The 19320-nt window shown below is 41.1% G+C and overlaps 1 protein-coding gene across 3 annotated transcripts in view; it reads left to right on the plus strand.

The window, feature by feature from the left end:
- The first annotated feature begins 1561 nt into the window (after window positions 1-1561).
- Window positions 1562-19320, plus strand: part of anp32b (acidic (leucine-rich) nuclear phosphoprotein 32 family, member B) — a 61448-nt gene continuing 43689 nt past the window's right edge. Inside the window, exon 1 of one of the 3 annotated variants that reach the window (XM_073048470.1) lies at window positions 1562-1600. In XM_073048470.1, the coding sequence (XP_072904571.1) occupies window positions 1577-1600 (24 nt within the window). In that variant the 5' untranslated portion in view covers window positions 1562-1576. Of the gene's footprint in view, window positions 1601-2243; window positions 2577-9683; window positions 9887-19320 lie in introns of those variants that run through there. The other 2 variants (XM_073048469.1, XM_073048468.1) reach the window with 2 other exon arrangements.

Here is a 19320-nt window from a genome sequence, read left to right on the forward strand (position 1 = left end):
CCTTTCACCTTTCCTACCGCCTATCACCTTCCAGCTACCTCTTCCCTCCCCCACCTCTTTATCCTGGTGGCTTTCCACTTCCTTCTCAGCCCTGAAGAAGGGTCTCGGCCTGAAACGCCGACGATCTATTCATTTCCACAGATCCCTCCTGACCTGTTGACTTCCTCCAGCATTTTGCGTGTGTTATTAATATATGTCAGATTCTGAAAGGGATTTGCTAGGTTAAATGCTGATTGGAGGGTGTTTCCTGGAGTGGTGTTATAGAGTCACAGAGAGGTAACAGCTCAGAAACAGTTAGCTGTGAGTCCACGCTAATCATCAACCATTCAAACCCAGGTCCTCCACAAAAGTTCGAAGTTCAAAGTAAAATTTATTATCCGAGTACATACATGTCACCACGTACAACCCTGAGATTCTTTTTCTGCGGGAATACTTAGCAAATCTATAGAACAGTAACTGTAAGCTGTAACCATCAGGAACTGTTAACTGTAAACAAACTGTGCAAATTCAGATATAACTAGCAATAAATAGCATGAAACAGCAATATGTCAGTGTCTTTAAATGAGTGTAGTTATCCCGTTTTGTTCTAGAGCCTGATGATTGAGGGGTAGTAACTGTTCTTGAACCATGTGGTGCGAGTCCTGAGGCACTTGTACCTTCTACCCAACTCACAAAATCACAGTCATCTTCCAGCTGTTTACACAAAGTACCATATAGCCATATAACAATTACAGCACGGAAACAGGCCATCTCGGCCCTTCTAGTCCGTGCTGAACGCTTACTCTCACCTAGTCCCACTGGCCCGCACTCTGCCCATAACCCTCCATTCCTTTCCTGTCCATATACCTATCCAATTTTACTTTAAATGACAATACCGAACCTGCCTCTACCACTTCTACCGAAAGCTCGTTCCACACAGCTACCACTCTCTGAGTAAAGAAATTCCCCCTCGTGTTACCCATAAACTTTTGCCCCCTAACTCTCAACTCATGTCCTCTTGTTTGAATCTCCCCTACTCTCAATGGAAAAAGCCTATCCACGTCAACTCTATCTATCCCCCTCATAATTTTAAATACCTCTATCAAGTCCCCCCTCAACCTTCTACGCTCCAAAGAATAACCTTTAACATTCAATGTTTGGGAAATCAGTGGGATGAATTTTTCAACAGGAGACACAGATGTTGGAATCTGGAGCAAAGTACAGCTCAGATTAAGGGTCTTAACCCCAAACTGCTGACTGTCCATTTTCTTCCACAAATGCTGCCTGACCTGCCACATTCTTCTAGCAGTTTTGTTATTTGCTCCATCCAGGATGGATTTGCTAGCTGCATCTTCTGTGTGGGAACGCGGTTTGTGGCGAACTGCTGGAGTTACAAACAGCTCTCAGGAATCCGGGCAGGAATTGTACACCAATCCTATATTAATCCACATTTCCGTATTCCACCCCACCCGCCGGATTCTATCAGTTGTCTACACGCTAGGAGCAATTTACAGTGGGCAATTAATCTAACAATAATCTTTACATCTTTGGGACGTGGAAGGAAAGCGGAACACACAGTCGCAGAGACACCCTGCAAATGCCACATGGACAAGAACCCAAGGTTGGTTTTGTACCCAGCCAGATCTCTGGCTCTGTGAGGCAGTAGCTCTTGTCGTGACACCCCCCTGTAGAAATAGGGTCCATTGTTTAAGACTGAAATGAGGGTGACTTTTCTCTCAGAGGGTTATGAGTCTTTGGAGTTAACTGTACAGGCAATTACTGAAAATATTCAGCTGGAGGACTGACAAACAATTTAAACTCTGAGGGGGAGAGGCAGTGGGAAAAAGGTGCTGAAGCCAAGATTGGATCTGACTAAACAGTGGAGAAGGCTGGACGGATCCTATCGTTCATAGAAGTCGGTCATTGTTCACAAAAAAGTATACAGTACTGTACTTCCAAAGTACTAAACAGAGTATCAGCCTAGATATCATACGTTCTGACGTTCATCTCAAACCCTCAAACTGCCGAAAATCCGCAACGCCAGTTAACAATAAACCCACTTTAGTGAAACGGAGAGAGGCGTTCTTTAATGTGGGATTTTAAATAAACGTTAATGATCTTGTAGCAATCCAATCTTCAGATAAACCAGCCAATTACAGTCTCCTCCCGAAGAAGGCCAAGTTCCTCTTTTGCCCTTCATAAATTTTGTCATGCCAGTACTATCGCCTACCCTAGAGGGAGTTCGCTCGAAGGATTGCTGACGATTGTATTTGCATAGTGAAAGAGCGAGAACGCAAGCACTGCAGAGCGGCTGCAAAACATGGCAGTCGGCAAGGGAAAGCGAGATGAGATCTGTTGATTGTTTATTTGCAAAGCCGTAGAATAACATTGTTACACGAAGTGTGCACCGGCCAAACGAGGAGATTTTTTAAAAAACGCACCATGCAGCAAAAAAAAACACGGAGAAGAAATGGTTTGCGAAACGGAATACCTAATGGCCAAAGCCTGGCGATACGCTTGTTACAGAAGGCTGTGGTTCACATGCAATGATCGCAAGGAGATACAAAAATCGATTTTATTTGATTCATGGTGCACTGGTATTCGTAACAATTTATATTAAAATATTTTATTTTCTAAATAGATTAACGTATGATTCGTGCAGTCTATTTTCGTATGCATCAGTTGAAACGGTATATATGATAGATATTGTGCATGCTAATAAAATTCTGCAAAATGGCGCGTGATGGTCATGTGCTTGTGATTGACAGGCATTAGGCGTTCTGCCTTAACCGGCGTGTATTTCCTCTTCAAATCTACGTTTTCTTTTGTAACCCAACTCATTTATTAAAATAAATGTTTACAGACCAAAATTGAACATTTTCCAAATACTGCAAACGATTTGTATCGGCTGAACTCATCGTATTACAGCGGAAAAGTAGTAGAGATTTTTTTTTATCGTTGAGTGCGTGGATTTATATTAGATTTTGTCCACTGATGCAAACCTAGTCAGAATCAATATCATTCATTACACAACTGTGTTAATTTTCCATAAATGACATAAAACATCACATGTGGATTTCGGTGGGCGGGGACCTTTAGTTCAATTCCATGCTAATAATTTGTCTAGTTAAGAAAAGGAGCGGAACAAACAAACCTCCCCTGAGATGGTTGAAAACAACATCCTTTCAAGTAATCTGTATGACCTGCATAATTAATGGAGTCTTCCCCTCCGCCCGAAAGAGCATCCATATTTCCTTGTTTGTAGAACTGGGATCATACTTTCTAACGATAGTAGCTTTAGTAAGAAAAGGGCAGTTCGAAGGTGGAGGGGGTGGGTCTGCTGTTTTATCGTTATGGCAGTTTTCTTCGTCCGTCACTGGGCGGGATATTATGCTGCACATCGATTGAAGGCATGTTACTTTAAAATTAAAGATGTTTACCCTGTCCATTCACGGACTTTACCCAGGACTGAATTTCATTGAGTGCACATATTTAGCCATCTATAAAATTATTTACCAATCCGATGTTTGCGATATTTCACTGTAATAAACTATGTAGTTCGCTACTTTGCTAACGTGCAAGTGCGATGGGTTATTAAATAAGTATTTAAAATGTTCGAGGAAGCGTTTTCTGTTCGATTAATTTGTTTTATAAACCTTAATATAAGTGCTGGATTTTAACTGATTACCCTGGTTCCTGGAGTGGTCACACCAAAAAAAACATGCTGTTTGTGCGGGAAGGGCTTCGAGACACTCAAGGTTGCTGGTCCGGGCGAGCAACGTGTGCATTTCTGTGTATGCACCAGGAGATGGCGGCTGCAGGAGCTTTGGGGAAAGTAGGTCATTTTCTTAACGTTGTTAATTATTGCCCTAAAAATCCACATTCACGCCTTTGTCGGCACCATTCAACGATGTCAGGTTTTTTTTTTCCTTTTGACCGCTAAACTCTAACCTCTAAACTGCAGGTCATCCGAAACTGTGGGACCTTTACCACACCCCTACCCATCCACTAACTCAGGTCTTGTTGGATTAAATTTGTCCCAGTCAACAACTCCGGTGTGAAATCACATCAAGTAAAGGCCTTTTCCCTTTCTAACATTATAAACTCCTTCAGCTTAACGTTGCACAGGAAATTCTGCATTCCTCTAATTCACCATTCCCATAGCAATCGAAATAATCGTGCACCTCCTTACAAATGGTGGGAAAGCCTAGTTCACCTTGATAATTCTAATTGCAGGGAAATGGCATCAAGCATCATCAACCCATTCACTCCAAATGTACGGAACCTGCAGTTTAGTCATGCACGTTAAATTCACACTACATCATGTTCTCTTAAGCAATTATTTTTCATTATAATAAAGTGGTGTATTCCACCCCCCTCAACCCTGAACAATACATGCTGAGAGATTTGTACAATTTGTCAATTGTAACTGGTTATTGTACCAACTATTTAAAAATCATTTTATGAGGCTTAATAAAATTATAAAATATTTGCAGGTCCAATTAGATTCACTGTCAAATGTTAACTTGTTTGCTTTGAAATTACTGAACTTTATTTTGGTTCTGAATGAATCTGCAATCAACTTGTGTTGTACTTACCTTTAAAGAGGTTACCATGTGTGGGTCAAGTCTTTTATGGTGATATGTTACCTTCCCTAGGGAAGAAAGATATTGTTCACTCTTATACTGCACCCCTCATGCTAATTATTAAGTCAGCATAATGCTGATGGTTGTAGTTTTTTTTGTAGCACTGCTAGCTGTTCTAACTGTAGCCATGTTAGTGTTTACATGGCCCTGAGTCTCTCCCCGCAGGTGGAAAGAACAGATGGTGAGTGGGCTGAAGTGAAAGAATAATTAAGATAATTAAACATTTTCATAGAAAATGAAAAGAAAAATTCTAAATACTTCTAAGTGAGCATTAGGATCTTTTCAGCTCCAAATATTAATTGAATATTACCACTGCCGTTTTCCCATATGATTCAGTAAGCCACAGTGGAAATACAGGGAAATGAACTTGTAACCATATTGATATGTTTGTACATTAAAAATTGTCAAAATGATTAAATGTTTTTCCCTTTAAAATGATTAGTAATAAGTTTCCTAATTGTATGAATGTATTTTTTTAATATTTTTAAAAATAAAAATTACATTTACTATCAAGGTATTTAAAATGATCAATTCATTAGGATTATGATTGTCATTAGACACAATGAAGCTAACTATTTTGTTTTGGAACCAGTGCTTATTTCATCAGTAATTAAAAGTGAATTAAATCAATTAATCCACCACAAAATTAATATATTAATTTTCCTGAAAGCCTTGGAAATAAAGGCAGTTGAATTTGTAGCAAATTATCTGACAACAATTACTAAAACAATGTAGGGCTGGGCCGCTGAAATTTGTGAACGAATAGCTTAAGAGTTTTATTGGTAGAGTAGTAGACTCCTACTCATGGCCAACTGGGAAAAGGATTGGAATCAGTAATCAAAGCGACTGTGCAGTTAAGGAAGTGTTGCCAGTTCTTGGTTGGGTTCATTACAATAAGCAATGTCATGCTTCATAAAATTGTTACACATTGAAGGCAGCTATTCACCCTATTGAGTTTGTCTTTGTAGAGCAATCTAATCAACCCTATTTCCTTATCCTTTCCCTGTAAGTTATTTTCCTTTAAAGCACACATTGACTGTTTCAGCCATCCTTTATCACCCCTCTTGGTAAAATAAATCCTCACAACCAGCATTATTTTTATCCTATTGTACAACTATTTCTCATATTATTGAGACTAGCTTTGCTCTATTTTTCTTGCCTAAAGCCATTGTGATCTTTTGCACCTTTGTCAAAGTTCCCCTCGATCAATCATCCAAAGGAAACCACTTCTCTAATCTAACCTTGCAGCTGAAATCCCTTCTTCCAGCATTGATGGAGCCGGGTCTATGTTTCAGTAACATATTCCTTGTTACTTGATCAAGGAACAACATTGCTGTCATCTATATAAATATTTACATCAAGCACATTCTGCTCTACATATAAATAGAGGAAGCACGGCAACAGGAATCAGAAGAATGTATTTCAAAAACGGACAGATATCTTTAATTAATATAATAAGACCATAAGACATAGGAGCAGACTTAGGCCATTTGGCCCATCGATTCTTCTCTGCCATTCAATCATGGCTGATCCCTTTTCCCCCTCCTTAACCTCACTCCCCGGCTTTCTCCCCATAATCTTTGATGCCATGTACAATCAAAAACTCTGCCTTAAATACACCAACAACCTGGCCTCCACAGCTGCCTGTGGTAACAAATTCCAAAATTCACCATCCTCTGGCTAAAGAAATTTCTCTCCATCTCTGTTTTAAATGGATGCCCCTCTAGCCTGAGGCTGTGCACTCTTGTCCTAGACTCCCCCACCATGGGAAACATCCTTTCCACATCTGCTCTGTCTAGATCTTTCAGCATTCGAAAGGTTTCAATGAGATTCCCCTCTCATCCTTCTAAATTCCAGCGAGTACAGACCCAGAGCTATCAAACGTTCCTTGTATGATATCACTTTCATTCCCAGAATCATCCTTGTGAACTGCCTTTGGACTCTCTCCAATGCCAGCACATCTTTTCTAAGATGAGGAGCCCAAAACTGTTCATAATATTCAAGGTGAGGCCTTACCAGTGCCTTATAAAGCCTCAGCATCACATCCCTGCTCTTGTTTTCTGGACATCTTGAAATGAATGTAAACATTGCATCTACCTTCCTCACCATCGACTAAGCTTACAAGTTAACCTTCAGGGTGTTCTGCACAGGGACTCCCAAGTCCCTTTGCATCTTAGAGTTTTGGATTTTCTCCCCATTTAGAAAACAGTCTGCACATTTACTTCTGCCACCAAAGTGCATGGCCATGCATTTTCCAACATTGCCTATATAAAATATATTTATGTCTCTACTCCTTGTTGCTATACACAGCACAGAGAACAAGTTAGATTCTCAGTCTTTCTTATCTTTAACTGATAGAATTCTATTTGTTCCAGTTCTGTCAATGTTTACCAATGAAAAAGCATGCCTTGAGCTTGCAAAAAGGTTCTCAATGCAAAATGAATGAACTTTCTTAGAAAACCAGGCAATGGTGATTAAAAAATGTTGACTTTGTAAATACTATATGGATGTAGTACTGTATATTAAAAGAACATTCAAAAGAATCATGGATTTTAATTAGAACAAGAGACATCTCACCTGGCTGTAGTGTTAAGAACAATGGGACATAGTCTATCCTCTACTGAAGATAGGTATGAGAAGAAAATTCTTAAACCAAGGAATGGTGAAATTTTGGAATTCTCTATCCAACAGGGTGATGGAAGCTCAGTGGATAGGTATATTAAAGAAAGAGGAGATTGAAGGACCAAGGGTTTAGCACAGGAAAGTGACACTGAGGTAAAACAATGAGCTCTGATCTTAAAGAATGTCAGAACATGCATGAAGGGCTGAATGGTCTCCTCTGGCCTCTGTTTCCTGTGCAATGATGTTAAATATAAACTGAAGATTAGTGGTAAAGGTATAGATCAAGCAATCTGTAACAGGAAGCATTGTTAACCTTTGGAGCCTTGGAAATGTCACATCTGTAAAGTTAGAAGGTCAGTGGTGAATGAAGTGAGATTGTCTTATTTTGCGTCAACTCTTACTAGGGTTGGCTGACATTGAAAAGGAAAGGAAAACAAGAATCTTTCCTCTTACAGAAAAGACATTTTGCCTTTTTTGCATTGGCTCCCACATGCACAAATTTGCAAATACTCTCACTTGTAAGTGACATTCACATGTGACCTACCAAAACTACATTTCAACCCTGCAATTGTTACTCATGTTACAAAAAATAAATAAAATGCAGAGCTCTAGTCTGTCCAGTTCACTGGCTTTAAGGTTGGACAACAGATTTAGCTCTTATTTGCAAGAGTGTAGTATCTAAAGTAGTCAAGTGTGATTCTTAGGCAACCAAGATTCTGTGCAATTAATTGGGGGAAGGGGGGAATGTATTTTAAACCATAAGGCCATAAGATATAGGAGCAGAATTAGGCCACTTGGCCCATCGAGTCTGCTCCACCACTTCATCATGGCTGATCCATTTTAACTTTCAGCCCCAATCACCTGCATTCTCCATGTATCCCTTCATGACCTGACCAATCCAGAATCTATCAACTACTGTCCTAATGATACATAAAGACTTGGCCTCCAGAACTGCCTGTGACAAAGAATTCCACAGATTCACCACTCTCTGGCTAAAGAAATTTCTCCTTAGCTCCGTTCTAAAAGGACACCCCTCTATTCCTGGCTGTGTCCTCTGGTCCTAGACACTCCCATCATGGGAAACATCATCTCCACATCCACTCCACTGAGGCCTTAACCAGGTTTCAATGAGGTCACCTCTCATTCTTCTGAGTTCCTGTGAAAGCAGGCTCAGAGCCATCAAACATTCTTCATATGACAAACCATTCAATCCTGCATGAACCTGCAGTTTCAGCACATCCTTTCTAAGATAAGGGGCCCAAAAACTGCTCACAATACTCCAAGTGAGGCCTCACCAGTGCTTTATAAATCCTCAACGTTACTTCCTTGCTTCTCTATTCTAATCCTCTAGAAATGAATGCTAACATTGCAACGGCCTTCCTCACCACTGACTCGACCTGCAAGTAAGTTAACCTTTAGGGAACCCTGCACAAGGACTCCCATCTGGACCAACACTAAATCTCCTTTATCATTCCATGCCATATTTGAGGACTTTAGCCTTATTTCAGTTTAACTTAAACTAAAATTCCTCCTCTGACCTATTGGGCAAGATATCCTACCTGACACTGAGAGCTGTAGGTAGTGTTCCATGTCTGAGATGAGGGCACTGCCAATTAATATCTTTCTTCCAAAATGTACTTGCTGAGGAGTATCTATCAGCTTTGTGGTTGAAACAGAGTGGAATATAGTTGTAGTGGTTTAGAGGTTGATCTCCTATTAACTGGGTAAGGTTGATTATATGTGGTTTGTTCCAGAGATCTGAACTCAACAATTTAGGCTGACACTCATGACAAGGAGGTATTCTGTTTTTGGAGATTCCATCTTAAGGATAACAGGTTAACATTAACAGATCCAGTGGTGATATTTTAGATAGAAGATTCCTCCCTGTCCAGTATTTACCTCTCCATCCACAGTTATCAAGGTCATTACCACCTAGCTTGTGAGAATAATTAATTGACCCCACGTTGCAACAGTGACTGCCCTAGTGCCCTTCAAACCTACTTCATTGGTTATAACGAACTCTGGGACGTGGAAGTTGCAACAGAAATGCTGCTCTTTCTTATTTTAAAATACTTATTTTTGTCGTAGGAGAATAAGTGGTTAAAGATGTAAATTTAGATGAGTAGGATGCAGTTTACACGATCGCGAAGCGGAATTGCGAATAAACCAAAGGGGTGCAAAATAAAACCAGTTTTGGACCGTGATAACTCTTCCTAATCCCGACCCTATAAAGTTGGCAAGGATATAAAACCATGTTTAAAGATATTGGCGGGATTTGATACCGAAGAGCATGTTATTGCAGCATTAACTTTTAATGCTGTGGCTGGCTTTCAGAAGGGCATGCTCCTTTAACAGTCCGAGATGTGGCAGCTGTGCCTGTTACCCACCAGTGGAGGCAGCAGTGAGTATCTGTTTCCCTTTCCACCCATGGTGCTCTCGCTCGATCTAAGCACTGCTTGCTGGTTGGCGCGGGCAGAGAAACTGGCGTTTGCTCACATTACCGACACACTGAGTGTAGATCGTCAAGACTGACTTCTTGTTTGGATTAACAAATTCATCATCTTAGACTATTTAAAATAAAAAAAATGGACATGAAAAAGAGAATCCATTTGGAACTGCGGAACAGAACGCCGTCTGATGTAAGCTCCCTCCCTCTACCTCACTGTAATTTTGTAACTAACATTTTTTTGGGTGTTAGTTTTGTTGGCGTTACTTTAACAATATTAAGGTAGTCGTGACCCTTTGGTGACCACATGGTTTACATTTCATTTCTTTTGTAGTGGGACTATAAATTTAGAGAAGCGAGTTTATGAAGGAGGAGGGAAGATTTTAAACAAAATATACATTGGTGTATATATATTATATGGTGTATATATAAATTTATATAAAAGTATCGAAAGAGTGAGGCGGAGAGTTGCTGCTGTTGCAATTTAACTGTTTGAAAGCTGGTTTTGTTTTTGGAGGCGCAGAATTAATGGGAACTTTCTGCTGTAGTGGGGGGCGTATCTCCTTTCAGGACGTGGAGGGATGAAGGAGACATCGTCTCTCTCCCTGGATTTTTTTTGTAAGGCACTGGAAGCCATATTTGTAACATACAGTCAAGGCGCCCTTTTAAAGAGAGCATGGGGAGGGGGTTAATCTCCATGGAGTTATATTTTTATTTTATTTATTTGGCAAGACAGTGGTCTCTGGTGCATTTTCTGGATCAAATTACACTATCAATCTTACTTACGATCACCACGTAGACACCCTCACTCTTTTTGATGTTTGTGACAAGGGTCAAATATTAAATATGCAGCTTCGATTTGTGTTTACGTAGGGATAATGTGCTACAATCCGATATCGCGCGACTGTAGGGATGGCGACAAGTTTATGATTTGGTTTAACCAATTTGAGTCAAATTAACTTGCAAAAGATAAATATATTCAGTAAACTTTTTGGAGGGGGCGCGAGGAAGAATTGTATCGTTTCCTTTGGGGATAAGGAACACGGTTCGGATGCTTCCCGGCACGCGCGTTATTGGTTTTCCGAAGGTGTTTGGCTCGGGGAGGAAATTTATCTTCACCGAAATCCGACTTCAGAGCTAACTCGAGGGCTGTCATTAATTTCTTTCTTTTTGGCCGAAGATTCGGTTTGCGAAATGACCCGATGTGGGTGGGTAGGTGGGTGTTGGGTGAAAGATCCTCCAGCTCGATACTTGCGAGAGTTCGCCATGTTGGTGGCACGTTTTCTAACCGAGCAGCACTTTAAAGACGATCATTTATATATAATCTTTTTTTTTAAAAAAAGGTATATCAACAAATTACTTCTGCAGAGGTTTCCTGGAATCCAGTGTGTCTTGTTAGAAGAGAAGGAGATGTATAGCTTTAGAACAATTTATGCGTTGCTGTTGTGGCGAAAATGCTTGTCTTTGCGCTCTTGAGCCGGTCTGGAACTGTCTGCCGAGGCAACTCGGCTCCAGGTGCCTTTTGAAACAGGCGAACGACTGGCGCTACGTTGTAATCCGGGCACTGATCAATTTCGCCCCCACCACCAATTACTGCCGGAACGCACCGCTGGCTCTTTTGCTACATCACGTTCCGAAATGGAACCTTCAAAAGCGCCGCCAAAGTATCCCTGGAGCGAAATGTATCCATTCTGCTAATGTCGTCGTGTTCTTAGCATTAAAGGAAGTGGGGGAGAGAAAGGACTGACGTCATTGGACAGCGCACCCACCACTAGGGTAGGCGAGGTAGAAGCTGCTGTTTGATAAATTGCCCCCTTTTGTGCCCCTTTCGTTCTCTTAAACAACCCGCTCCCCAACACAAATGTGAAGTTTGTACGAAATTGAAAGTAAATGAACAGAGAGTATGTGAAGAAAGTAAAGGGGAAGAAAGGAAGTGCATAGCAGAGTCAGGCAGCGTCGAATAAGGGGGAGTAAACTTTCTTCTTAAGCCCATCGCTCCTACTGGGACATAGGCCACCAACGGCAGCTTGCCAGAGTCCTCTGTCCTGCTCCAATAAAAAGTTGATTAGCCCTGTGGCTTCTGCCTTCACCACATGATTTCATGCCTCTTCGAGGCAAAGATCCTTCCTCTCCCTGCCATGTCATAGTTGATGTTTCCTTTGCAGTGCATATTGAACAGCCTGGGATGGCTATAGCTACCGGGTTAAGACATAATTCACATGAAAATGCTACTGATTACACTATGTGACTAAAATATCCCTGTGGTCCTCCTTATGAGTATTACAGATTTTAGTTCACAAATAAAATCCTGCAGCTGATAGGAAATTGAAATAAAATATTTAAAAAAGGTGGAAAGGGCAGATCAGAGAGCTTCTTTGTAAAGAAAAAGATTTAATATTTAATGCTTAACATTTTAAGCAGTTAGAATTTAAGCTTTTGCATTGGATTTCTTATGAAGTGTTGTAGAGTTGTGCAACACAGTAACAGGCCCCGTTTGGACCACCATGTTCATAGGAACCATTGTTCTGACTTATACTATTTACCTACATCTGATCTGTAGCCTTTCATGCACTTTCTAGCTGAAACATTAAGTACATTTTCCTCTCTACTGTTGTTGCCTGATGACCTTTCTGTTTTTCTTTCTGGAGGATATGAATCATGGGCATGTCTAGCTGTTTTGGGGCACAGCTTCTGGAGTTTTCCCACACCCACTCCAGCTTTCCATATATCCGATTTGAAGGGCAAATTTTTGATCAGCTGCCTTAGTATGCATTGTTTTAAACGTTTTGCCAAATTTTGTTTGATAACAACACTTAAAAGTGTATTACAACACAAAGGGTGCTATTTAAACAAGTTTAATTCCCTTTCCTCACTCCACCCCCACATTAGTGTGACTGCTGCTGATTTTTAAGATATTTTTGATTTCTTGAGCCCCATTTATGCTGTTACTGCTATTCCAGCTTTAGGTCTTTTTAACCTACAGTACAGGGTTATTGTTAACACAGATCTTGTAGTCAAAATTATTTGTTTTCTGGTTGCTTGAAGTTAGTGGTTGTGATACAATTCAATAGTACAGTACTGTGTAAAAGTCTTGGGCACATGTGCTGTATATAACTAGGGTTTGTCAACGTGGAGCAGAGGGTGATTGTAAACCTGGCAGGAGCGAAGGATGTTTAGAATGGTTGGAGTGAGGCACCGTGGGAGGGGGTGTGAGACATGTGCCGGAGAAGGAGTGTCAGGGGCAGGGGATGACGTGGGGTGTAGACACACCCAGCCCTAAGACACCAGGCAAGATAATTTTTATTCCAAACAATTGGTTTATTGATGCCTCCTCTCCCTTTCCCTTTTCCCAACCATGATTCTCCTCTCCCTGCCTCCTCCCAAAGTAGTGATCCATATCAGAACTAGATTAGCGTCACTTGCATATGTCATGAAATTAGCTTTTAATTTTGCTGCAGCAGGAGAACAGTGCAATACATAAACTTACTACAGTACTGTGTAAAACTCTCAGGCACTCTAGCTCTATCTATCTATCTATATATATGTGCCCAAGACTTCTGCACAGTACTGTGTGAAGGAGAGGTTCCACAGTGCAAAGTCTATTCCATTTTTAGGGGTGAACACAGCCAGAACTTTACAACTGTACAGAGGCTCCTACCTTCTGATTGCAATGCAGCATAAAATCGACGCTAATTACTTGTGTAACTAAAAGCTCTCCTGTTTGAGTGCCACCACTGAATTGCACTCTAGCCTCTTGGTCTGGAATCTCACTCTGACAGTGTGCGTAAAATACGGTTGACGGCCCTTTGCAGTACTGAAGGAGTGCTGTTCTGCTGGAGGGGCAGTCTTTTGATTGAAGCACTTAAACTGAACCTTACTTGCTCTCGTCTCAAGAGCATTGTTTGGAAGGAAGCACAAATGTCCTGCTGAAGGGTCTTGGCTGGAAACGCAGACTTTACTCTTTTCCATAGATGCAGCCTGGCTTGACGAGTTTCTCCAGCATTTTGTGTGTGTTGCTTGGATTTCGAGCATCTGCAGATTTACTCTTGTTTATGATTAACCTTGCTTCTTGACCAAAATGTATCCCTTGCCTATCATTCAAACCATTAATTGCGAGAGCTTGCTGTTTGCTATTTGGCTGCCACGTTTCTTACGTACAACTATGGGTTAATTGGCCGTAAAGCTCTTTGGCATGCCCTGTTGTCACAAAACGTGGTTTTCTTCTCTGGGGTTGTTATGATAATACCCTTATTAAGAGATGCAAATTGGTAATGATTTTGATACTAAATTGTTCTGATTGCACTTGCCAAATTCCTATGTTCCAGATCTGCTGGGTGGCTTACTCCTGTTTAATTCTTTGTATCATTAGGTGTGGTACTGCTGCAACTTGATTTATTTTTGCTGGTGCACAGCATTCTGCATAACTGGACTGGTGCCACGAACGTCCCTTATATGTGCCCTGTGCTGAGTGTGGTTTTGAGGTTTACAATTTACTTGCTGCCTGCAGAACCGTCTACAAACTGAATTTTGTATATAAAAGATTAAGATTAACAAAGGACTGAGGATCTATAAATGAAAGGTATCTCAACAGTTTTCACGTGAAGTTGGGACAGAAGGAAGTGCATTTATTTAGTACCTTCTGTGCCCCTTTTGGAATGACCCAAAATACATTCCAACTAATGAAACTTACTGTCCTGGAGAAGGGTCTCGGCATGAAACAGCCAACTGTTTATTCATTTCCATAGATGCTGTCTGACCTGCTGAGTTCCTCCAGCATTTTGTGTGTGTTGCTTTGGATTTCCAGCATATGCAGATTTTCTTGTTTTTGTAATGAAACATTTTTGCACTGTTGTCTGTGTAATGTCGGAAACCTGGAACCTTTTTACAGAGAGCTCCTGTAAACAACTTGATAGTTATAAGATGTTCATTGTTGCTATTAGAATATACAGTGGCATGCAAAAGTTTGGGCACCCCAGTCAAAATTTCTGTTACTGTGAATAGCTAAGCGAGTAAAAGATGACCTGATTTCCAAAAGGCATAAAGTTAAAGATGACACATTTCTTTAATATTTTAAGCAAGATTACTTTTTTATTACCATCTTTTACAGTTTCAAAATAACAATAAAGGAAAAGGGCCCAAAGCAAAAGTTTGGGCACCCTGCATGGTCAGTACTTAGTAACACCCCCTTTGGCAAGTATCACAGCTTGTAAACACTTTCTGTAGCCAGCTAAGAGTCTTTCAATTCTTCTTTGGGGGATTTTCACCCATTCTTCCTTGCAAAAGGCTTCTAGTTCTGTGAGATTCTTGGGCAGTCTTGCATGTACTGCTCTTTTGAGGTCCATCCACAGATTTTCAATGATGTTTAGGTCAGGGGACTGCAAGGGCCATAGCAAAACCTTCAGTTTTTGCCTCTTGAGGTAGTCCATTGTGGATTTTGAGGTGTGTTTAGGATCATTATCCTGTTGTAGAATCCATCCTCTTTTCATCTTTAGCTTTTTTACAGACGGTGTGATGTTTGCTTCCAGAATTTGCTGGTATTTAATCTTCCCTCTACCAGTGAAATGTTCCCCGTGCCACTGGCTGCAACACAAGCCATGATCGATCCATCCCTGTGCTTAACAGTTGGAGAGGTGTTCTTTTCATGAAATTCTGCACCCCTTTTTTGTTCTCCAAACATACCTTTGCTAATTGTGGCCAAAAAGTTCTATTTTAACTTCATCAGTCCACAGGACTTGTTTCCAAAATGCATCAGGCTTGTTTAGATGTTCCTTTGCAAACTTCTGACGCTGAATTTTGTGGTGAGGACACAGGAAAGGTTTTCTTCTGATGACTCTTCCATGAAGGTCGTATTTGTGCAGGTGTCACTGCGCAGTTGAACAGTGCACCACCACTCCAGGGTCTGCTAAATCTTCCTGAAGGTCTTTTGCAGTCAGACGGGGGTTTTGATTTGCCTTTCTAGCAATCCTATGAGCAGTTGTCTCGGAAAGTTTTCTTGGTCTTCCAGACCTCAACTTGACCTCCACTGTTCCTGTTAACTGCCATTTTTTAATTCCATTACAAGCTGAGGAAACGGCTACCTGAGAACACTGCTATCTTCTTATAGCCTTCTCCTGCTTTGTGGGCATTATTTATTTTAATTTTCAGAGTGCTAGGCAGCTGCTTAGAGGAGCCCATGGCTGCTGAATGTTGGGACAAGGTTTGAGGAGTCAGGGTATTTATAAAGCTTTGAAATTTGCATCACCTGGCCTTTCCTAATGATGACTGAGCAAACCACAGGCCCAACAAGCTAATTAAGGTCTGAGACCTTGGTAAAAGTTACCTGAGAGCCCAAACTTTTGCATGGTGCTCCTTTCCTTTTTTCCCCCACTCTAAAATTGTACAAAACAAAAAAAAATACACTAATCTTGCTTAAAATGTTGAAAAGAGTGTTTCATCTTTAATTTTATGACTTTTGGAGATCGGTTCATCTTCTACTCAACTATTCATAGTAACAGAAATTTTGACCGGGGTGCCCAAACTTTTGCATGCCACTGTACAGAATACTAAACACTCAGTGGGCAGTTTATTAGATACACCCATATACCTTGTTAATGCAAATATCTAATCAGTCAATTATATGGAAGCAACTTAATGCATATAAGCATGCAGAGCAAGCATTATTAGAAATATCAGTATGGGGAAGAAATGTGATCTAAATGACTTTGTGGAATGATTGTTGGTGCCACACGTGGTTGTTTGAGTATCTCAGAAACTGCTGATCTTCTGGGGGTTTTCAAGCACAACAGTCTACAGAAGATAGTGCGAAAAATGAACAAAAAAGTCATTGAGCAGTAGTTTTGTGGGCAAAAGTGCCTTGTGAATGAGGCGAGTCAGAGGAGAAGGGCCAGACTGATTCAAACAGTAAGGTGACATAACACAAATAACCATATGTTACAATAGTGGTGTGCAGAAGATCATCTCTGAACACACATGTCAAACCTTGAAGTAGATGGGCTATTGCAGCACAAGACCATACTGGGTTCCATTCCTGTGCCTAATGAAGAGGCCTCTGAATAATATATACTGTATATTGACCAGGACAATGAGGCTCTTTGACATGGTAAAAGGGAATCTGCTTACACCCTTCTGATGGCAATCTTTATTTTAAATGACTCACATCAGAGAGATTGGGCTAAGAGTTTCCTTGTACATCTTAAGTCATTACTCTGACTGAAGATTGATTGGCATTGAGAGTACATCATGGTGTTTGTGCACCCACTGGGAAGCTAGAGTAGAATAAGGCCATTTGGCCCATCGAATATAGTCCACCATTGCTGATTTTATCATCCCTCTCAACCTCATTCTCCTGCCTTCTTCCTGTAAACTTTGACACCCTTACTGATCAAAAACCTATCAAGCTCCGCTTTAAATATACCCATTTACTTGGCCTCCACAGCCATCTGTGGCAATGAATTTAACAGATTCATCACCCTCTAGTTAAAGAATTTCCTCCTCATCTCTGTTCTAAAGGGATGTCCTTGTATTCTGAATCTGTGTCCTCTGGTCCTAGATTGCCCCACCGTAGGAAACATCCTCTGCACATGCACTTTAAATAGTCAATAGGTTTCAATGAGACCTCCTCCCCACCCCCATTCTTCTAAACACCAGTGAGTACAGCCCCAGAATCATCAAATACTTCCATACAGTAACCCTTTCATTTCTGGGATCATTTTCATGAACTTCCTCTGAACCCTCTCCAATGCCAACAAATCCTTTCTTAGAAAAGGGGACTAAAACTGCTCACAATACTCTTAAACTACAGTCTGACCAATGCCTTATAAAGTATAATAGTCCTCCTATTTATGTTCACCAGTTAGTCACATTCTTGCCTCTCAGCCAAGGAGTTGTGAATTTGTTTCCTCTGAAGTGTGACAGACAGAATTTCCTCCTTCTGGGGGAAATAAGTTCTCATTTACTTGTAGAACAAGCAAGTTCTCTGCTAAATTCCTCATGAAACTCTACAGTTACAAGGGCCAACATTCAGCATGTTCCACTGAGGTTTCTGACAACCTGAGCCTTGTGTTACTAGAAGCCATGGTCATGGTGTCTCCCAAGTCCTCAGTCTCAGGATTGTTCCAAGTTGCTACTGCTGATCTCTGCCAGGTCTCTCACTGGTTTGTTCAGTGCTGCATAAGGAAGGTCACACAAACTTGTACTCAGGGAGAGAAGACTTAATCTACATTTCGTTTAGCCCCCAGCAGCTGGCAGTGCAAGCACAGGTATCCCCAAATACACTAATCCCCCTTTTGAAAAACATTAAGATGGATAATTCCCCAGGGCTGCATGGAAGTGAGGGGAGAGATTGCTGCCTCGTTGGTGATGACCTTTTGTGTCCTCACTGGCCATAGGAGTAGTATCAGAAGATTGGAGGGTGTCAAATGTTATTCCTTTGTTCAAGAAAGGTGATAGAGATAATCCTGGGAATTAGAAACCAGTGAGACTTGTGGGCAAACTATTGGAGAGTGTCCTTAGAGGTAGGATTTGGAGAAGCATAGTCTGAACAGGGCTAGTCAACATGACCTTATGAGAGACAAGTCATGCCTTACGAGCCTGATTGCCTTTTTCAGCGAAGTGGCAAAACAAATTGAAGATATAGTGGTGGATGTGGTGTATCTGTTAGTTTTTTGGGTGTGAGAGAGGGGCTGGGGGTTTAATGCTATTGTCGCAGTTCTTTTCTGTGAGGGAGAGGGTTGGGGGTTTGTTAATATCGTTTTTTTTCTGAGAGGGGGTTGGGTGGTTGGGGTTTTGATGTTACAGCTGTCGTTTTTCCATGTGGGCGATCTGTTAGCTTTTTGTGCAAGAGAGGATGTGTGGGGGGTTTGTGAGTTTTTCTTTCTCTTTTTTCGTGCTGGGGGGAGTTGATGTCTTTTCTTTCAATGGCTCCCATGGTTTTTCTGTATTTCGTGGCTATCGGGAGAAGATGAATGTCAGAGTTGTACGTGCATACTTTGAGAGTAAAATGAATCTTTGAACTTTTGTATATGGATTTTATTAAGGTGTTCCCCATTGTAGGCTCATTCAGGAAGTTCTCAGGAATGGGATCCAGGGAAACCTTTCTGGAATTGGCTTGCCTACAGAAGGCAGGTGGTGGTAGTAAATGGAGCATATTCTGCCTGGAGATCTGTGGTGTTCCACAGATGTTTGTTCTGGGACCCCTGCTCTTGAGTGTTTTATAAATAACCTAGATGTGAAAGTGGAAGGATGGGTTTGCAGATGACATGAAGGTTGGGGGTCTTTTGGTAGTGTAGAAAATTGTCATAGGTTACAATGGGGCATGGTTAGGATTCACGGCAGATGGAGTTTCATCCAGAAAAGTGTGAAGTGATACACTTTAGAAGGTGGAACTTGTTGGCAGAGTACAAAGTTAATGGCAGGATTCTTAGCAGTGTTGAGGAACAGAGGGATCTTGGGGTGCAAGCCTATAGATCCCTCAAACTTTCTGCATGAGTTGATGGAAAGGGTGTTTAAGAAGGCGTATGGTGTGTTGATTTTCATTAGTCGGGGAGACTGAGTTCAGGAGCCATGAGGTAATGTAGCTCCATAAAATCCTGGTTAGAGCACACTAGGAGTATTGTGTTCAGATCTGAT

Source organism: Hemitrygon akajei, chromosome 6, assembly GCF_048418815.1.
Source record: "Hemitrygon akajei chromosome 6, sHemAka1.3, whole genome shotgun sequence".
NCBI lineage: Eukaryota > Metazoa > Chordata > Chondrichthyes > Myliobatiformes > Dasyatidae > Hemitrygon > Hemitrygon akajei.